Source organism: Microchirus variegatus (assembly GCF_963457635.1).
Source record: "Microchirus variegatus genome assembly, chromosome: 18".
NCBI classification, from domain to species: domain Eukaryota; kingdom Metazoa; phylum Chordata; class Actinopteri; order Pleuronectiformes; family Soleidae; genus Microchirus; species Microchirus variegatus.
The window spans coordinates 7,882,280-7,888,838 of record NC_139819.1 but is presented as its reverse complement, the minus strand read 5'-3'; the positions used below and the strand labels follow the sequence as shown (position 1 = coordinate 7,888,838).

General features: G+C 42.9%; 1 protein-coding gene across 1 annotated transcript; it reads right to left on the bottom strand.

Moving 5' to 3' along the window:
- Nucleotides 1-150: 150 nt before the first annotated feature.
- LOC310940212 (leucine-rich repeat-containing protein 43-like) lies at nucleotides 151-6,228 on the bottom strand (the record flags this gene model as incomplete). The annotated part of the gene is made up of 12 exons (XM_083905143.1): nucleotides 151-308; nucleotides 391-481; nucleotides 565-756; nucleotides 1,577-1,666; nucleotides 1,743-1,882; nucleotides 2,563-2,704; nucleotides 3,349-3,506; nucleotides 3,590-3,828; nucleotides 4,591-4,730; nucleotides 4,855-4,965; nucleotides 5,621-5,833; nucleotides 6,142-6,228. 12 exons carry the CDS (start codon nucleotides 6,226-6,228, stop codon nucleotides 151-153), a joined length of 1,761 nt encoding a protein of 586 aa, XP_083761269.1.
- Between the last annotated feature and the right edge of the window lie 331 nt (nucleotides 6,229-6,559).

Sequence of the window (6,559 nt, the reverse complement as noted above, 5' to 3'; positions counted from 1 at the left end):
CAGTAAGCTCTGCTGAAGCCTGATAATGAGCCATTTATTTGAATCGGGTGTATTGGAGCAGGGAAACGCCTAAAACATGCAGGACAGTGGCTCCCCAGGACCATTTAGGAAAATAAGAAACAAGCAGCATTTATTGCAATTTGCCGTCTTTTAAGACGTTTGCTGTGGGAACAGGAGTCGCCGGTGAGCGTCAGACACAGAATGCCACTTCTCCAGCTCCACGCTGAGCTCCACGGTCACTGATGGCATGGACACTGCGTTGTCTGCGTGGACATCCTCGTCACAGTCCCGTCCTCCCTTTCCTTTGCCTACACAGCAACGACAACAACAACAGGATTCAGGACATTCAGGCAGAGTTATTAAATCGGTAATAATGATGATGTAATTAACCTTTGGACCACGCTGGGCCATGCTTTTGTCCTGCACTGCTGCCTCCTCTCCGCTCCTTCCTCTTGTCCTCTTTGATTTTCATTCCCAGATCCTGTGGATGAGTGACAAACACGTCCAACATGAAAATAGTCTCCATGCTAATGTGAAGTATAATAACTTTCTCAATCCTTCAACCTCAGACTCCGTGTGCAGTATTTCAGCTTCACAGACCACGTCGAGCTTGTGCTCTCCTTGGATCAGGCTTTGCAGGGGGACGTGGACACGTCCCAGGGTTCTTCTGATGGGAGCGTCCTGGACCAGCTCTGGAACAGATTTCCCCTTCTTCTCTTTAGACTTTTCTTTGGTAGAACCAGCTTTTATTGGAGACTAATGAAGACACCAGAGATATTCGATTAAAGTGACTTTTGTGAAACATTTAAGAGGTTTTATTGGCAGAAATCAAACTGATTACCCATAGCAATGTTTGTAACAGTGTATAATCAGCCTTTCCCGAGACTAAACAGTAATATTTATGCAGTTAAAGCTTTTCTGAAGGCAGTAGAAGTAGAAGATTAATAACACTGGTCAACACCAAATGTATTGTTTAAGTTTTTTTTTTTAGCTGATTTGGGATCATTTTGATGTGCTGAATCCAAAAATCATTGTTTAGCTCAATCAGGTCAACTTTCTGAACAAAGCTACATATTTGTTTTTGTACAGGGTATTTTCACGGCATATGATGCAAAATTCTTTTACAGTTCTTGCAATAAACAAGTTCTGAAGATTTTGAATGTGCCAACTTATGTTTTCAATTCTTTTTTTTATATATATATTACAAGTGAATGAAATGGCTTGATAGTCCCTGATAGTGTCATTAAAATCATTATTTCTAATCTTGTCAATGTCTTGACTATATTGTCTGATTCATTTTGCAACTCTTTTGATGAATGAATAAAAGTGTGATATTTTATTTTAAAAACACAAAAGAATTGTATAGGTGACCCCAAACTTTTGAACGGTCATGTATGTATATTATTATATTACTGTGTGTCCCCCGCTCAAACACACCTGATTCCAATGGTTCAGCTCATCAGTAAGCTCTGCAGGTTGACTCAGGTGTGTTGGAGCAGGGAAACGCCTAAAACATGCAGGACAGTGGCTGGAGAAACAAGTGAGTGTTTGAACAGTTTGGAGTTTTGTCTCTCACATCTCTCCCTTTCCCGCCTTTCCTCTCTTTGACCTTTGGGCCTGCTCTGGCTCCTGCTAAATCCTCAGCAGCTGCCGGCCATGACAGGACCTTGAAATAACGTCAAACGCATATTAATCTCGACACGTTCTGAGTTGAAACGTCGCCCGCCGCCTCCCTCTGGTACCTTTTCCTCTTCGATCCTGAGATAAAATCCTTCTTTGAGGAATTTCTTCAATCCCGCCAAATCACGAACGATACGGACGCACGTGTCGCCAAAGTCCATGACGTCTGACCACACCAGCCGACCCGTGCCGTGTCTCGACACTGCAGCCGAGGGAAAACACAAACGCGCACGTTAACGACAATACAAACACAGGCGACCAAGCAATTCCGCCGTGTGTGAGTTAGAGACGACACAGTTGAAGGAATATTAAAGGCGCCATATGTAAGAATGTGGCCAAAAACGGTTACTACACTCAAATTCAAAATACCAAGGTCTTTTAGGTTTCGTTTTCTCCGCCATTGTAGCTCAGATCTACTGTAACTGGCAACCCGTGGTTGCTCGGCAGCTGAGAATCTACTGACTGCAATGAATGGTAGATGGCGGTAGGTGGCGCCACATGCCAAAAACATGATTTCAAAACATAAACATGATTTGCAGTCTGTAAAATATTTTTTTAATGCTAATATTTTGGCTGTACTGTTTGTTGTTGATGAGTTCAGTTTGTTATATGAACATTATTCCTGAGAATCTGTGACACATTGGAAGGATTTTATGATCAATGGCTTTAGATTTATTACATAATGCACCTTTTACAAAGAAGGTGCAGATTGAGTGATTAATTAAGGGAACATCATAGATGATCTCATGAACAGATTAGTTGTATCATCCGGTTTCCCCCGCTGATGCTTTTTCGGGGGAAATCTCACTGGATTAACGTCTGAACTTGTTGCTTACCAATCCCTTTGGTTAAACGCCTGAATGCACATTCTCTTTTTTTTACCATGTCTGGACACATCGGAGACTTCTTCTGTTTCTGCCTCAGGTTTCTCTCTTTGACAGTTCCTGTCTGATTGTGGATCGGCGCCACCTGAGTCGTCTTGTGCCACGTGTGCGGAGTCCAAGTCGAGCTCACTGTCAACTTTCTGTGAAGAAAAAAAACACAGTTCAATTTCAACTTCATCGGATTTGTGTTTTCAGTCAAACTCCAACAAACCACTTCCTGTGTGCAGTACAGTAATGGCAACATCACATCTAAACACACACACACACACACACATAGAGAGTCTGTGGAGATTATTTATTTATTTTTTGACGATGGTTCGAATTGAACAGACATTAGTTTATTTTTAAAATAGTGCTGGGCGCGTTTTTCCATGACGACTGACCGGGAAAAGACGCGCGTGACGTCATGTTTACGTGACTCCGGATTGTTAAAATGAGTCTCTAAAGTAACGCTAAACTTTAAAAAACAGAGGCACACATACGCAGTACACAGGTACGCTGGTTATTTGTAGCGCTGCTCTTTTCGTTTAATAAACAGACCACGCTGCGCTAACGGCGCTAAAAGGAGCTAATGCAGCTAACGGGGCTAACTGGTAAACCGTGCCTGGACTCCGGTGTCTCGGTACGCAAACATGACGTCACGCGCGTCTTTTTTTCGGTCAGTCGTCATATTAACACGCGTTAAGCTAGCGCCCAACACTAGTTCAGAAGTTACACACTACAGCTTTAATCATTGCGTTTTACTTTTAGTGTGAGAGAATGAGGCGTGGGAAGGATTCAGCACCGTGTTCTGGTGACTGAAGAACTCATATGAGACACAGTAGCTGTAGGTGACGACAGGAAAGTCCGTGGCTTTCTTATCACTTCCGCTCCTCAGTGGGTCTGGGATTCCTTTCACTCTGCCCACGGTGACTGTGGCGGAAACCTGATCCACCATCGCATCTGTACAAATGAAAATGACTGATATATATAATGTATATATATGTGTGTGTGTGTGTGTACAACACAGGTCACCGTCTCATTACCCCTCATCTTCGCCAAGCCTCTGAAACGCCGTCGTTGCTCAGAGGAGATCCATGTGGCGTCCAGGCAGGAGAGCCGTGGGAGACTGTCCACGGTGAGGCCTGGGTAAGAGGGCGCCAGTGTGAAAGGGTTTCCCTCCAGCACCAGTGTCTTGAGGCAGGGCAGCGTCTTTAAGTCTCTCAGCAGAGGCTGCTGCTCCTGAAAGTCACAATCGCCGAGGTCCAAACACACCAGCCGAGGCCTGAGGTGCAGAGAGAGAGAGAACAGCTAAAATATAAATTTTTACAGATTTCCCTTTGTGTAATGTCTTTTTCTTACCCAGGTTTCAGTGGTTTTAGTGTTCATCAGGACTATTTCCTGTCCCCGTCCACCTCTGTGCTGCCACTGTATACACACAAAGGCTCCCTCAGTCAGGCCTGATAGTATTGCTTGACTGTGGCCTTTTCAATTGGCTTTTCGACCCAGTATGAGACGTTGGGTTCATCTTTTTTTATAGTTTATATTATATCACTTATTATTATTGTTTGTTCTTAGGTCTATTGGGTCCTATGTTTTCATATTTTATTTGTTTTATTTATCCATGTACAGCACTTGGTTTCAGCTGTTGTTGCTTTTAAAGTGCTTTATAAATAAAGTTGGATTGGATTGGATTGGAGTTTTGCGAGTTCTCCACATGTGTGTGTGGGTTTTCTCTCCGTTTTCCTTCCACAGTCCAAAAACATGCAGATTTGGGTATTAGGCAAATTGGACACTAAATTGACCATGAGTGTGAGAGTGGAAGGTTGTCCACAATACCATAATACAATATAAAACTTTTAAAACCATATATTTTGGGGCTTTTATCAAGCTGTATTATAAAAATGATGTACTCATAAACACATCACATAATATTAAAAAAAAAGATTGTGTAGATAGTGAGGTCAACCGGTGAAGAGTGAAACTCAAAGAAACCATGACGTGTGAAATGAGGTAGAAATGCGATGGACTGACTTCCTGTCATTACCAATGTCTTCCACAGAGATGAGAGGAGTCACCACGGCGACCCAGAGGGTTCGAACCGAGGCCCAGGTGCTGGAGGTGAGGGAGCGCGTCACCTCTGAGACTGCTCAGATGATGCAAGCAGTTGGCACGCAGCTCCAAAACCTTTCAAATTAAGAAAACCAACCCACTTCATCATTACTACATCCATCATACACTTTCTCACCTCTGGGCTTTTGCAGCAGCCTAATGGGATGTGTCTGTCATCGGAAGTGTCACGCTGACTCACTTTCAAAGTCCTGGGAAGGTTCTCTGCGTGCACCTCTGATATTTTATTGGCACTCAACACCAATTCCTGCAGCTTAGAGAACTTTAACAGGCCTTCGTCAACAACTGACACCTGCACACAAGATTAGAAGAGTTTGGGTATTAGTATTAGTGTTAGTATTTGTCAGGTGTCATTAAAACCCCAGAGCAAAATGTAATTTTAACTCTTAGAACACAGAGCATTGAGGCAACTTCTTTCCATTACTGTGTTGAAACGTACATAGGAAATCTGATTAAATTATATATATATATATATTTTTTTTTTTTTTTACCATTTCATCAACTATATAAACGTACCTGAGCAAAAAGTATGTGAAAAATCATTTAATCACAGTTCAAAGTTCGCTAAAATAAAATCTATTCAATCTACAGCAAGTGTCACTAAAATAAATATCCATCCATCCATCCATTCGCTTTGTGAAATAAAAATAAATCATAACTTTGACTCCACATTTTGTAAAGCCTGAAGATGTGACCTATAAACACACACTCAAGGATGTCCATATAAGGAGTTGTGTATTATTCCCACAGCAATTTTCCATCACTGGCTGATTACATATTTGTGTTAATGAAGCAGGTGAACAAGTGTAACCTAATAAAATGGATGGTAAAATACTTTATTTATGTATGACCATGTGCAAATACCATTATCTATGTTTTCAAAGGCCAAGAGGACGATGAAATGAGGAAACACTTGCTCGCTCACTGAAGGAGACCGACACACTTACACCTTTATCCACCACGTGCAGTGTTGTGAAGTATTTGTGAATGAAGTCCCTGTGCAGGCGCTCGGGTGAACGCACGGCCGCTTCTCTCAGTGCGGCAGCTTGAGGACTCCATGACACGTCGCGACGCCACGGAGAGTGAGGACAGTGGAGCAGATCGAGGAGGGCGTCGGTGTCCTCCGTCTCTGCTCCTTCTGCGCTGCCTTTGGATCTCCTCTGATGACATGAGAAGGGTTATTGATTGAAAAGAACGAATATATGTCCACACAAACTGGAAAAACGGGGTCACAGGGTCACTGATGCTAATCCCAGCTGACATAGGGTGAAAGGTCAAGTACGCCCTGGTGTCCAATTAACTTCTGCATGCGACATGTGACCCTAGTGATGAAAATACAATCCTCAAAGGTTTGTGTATTTATGTTTCGACTCTATCTGTATCAGGATATGTTGATTGTCCATCTGTCTTGACCACTTCCTGTTTGAAAATATTCTTTCTTTTCTCAATCTCAAGGGACCAGACTCACCCAGGTGCCACGTCCACAAGGAAAGTCAGTCAAACACAGGAGGCGAATGAGCTTCTCTAACACAGCGGAGACTGTGTTTGAGCTCATGTCCGTCCACAGTAGCTGCTGCGAGACATTATCATTTGTCCCCACAGATGTCCTCACAGAGCCACCTCAGGCAAAAAGAAAGTCAAGTGTCCGTTTACTGTTTGTCGGTTTCCCCGGCAACAGCTGGAGCTCACTCAGCGTGGACCACACACTCAGTGTGTGTGTGTGTGTGTGTGTGTGTGTGTGTGCAGGTGATACAGATGAAATGAAATACAGAAGTCAAACACATGAAATGTAATTCTTTCAGAAGATAGTTTAATCAAAAAGATTCCCAGTTCAATGACTGTCCTTTCAAGTCAAAGAGACGCTCCACAGTTCAGAAAGAAGAGAC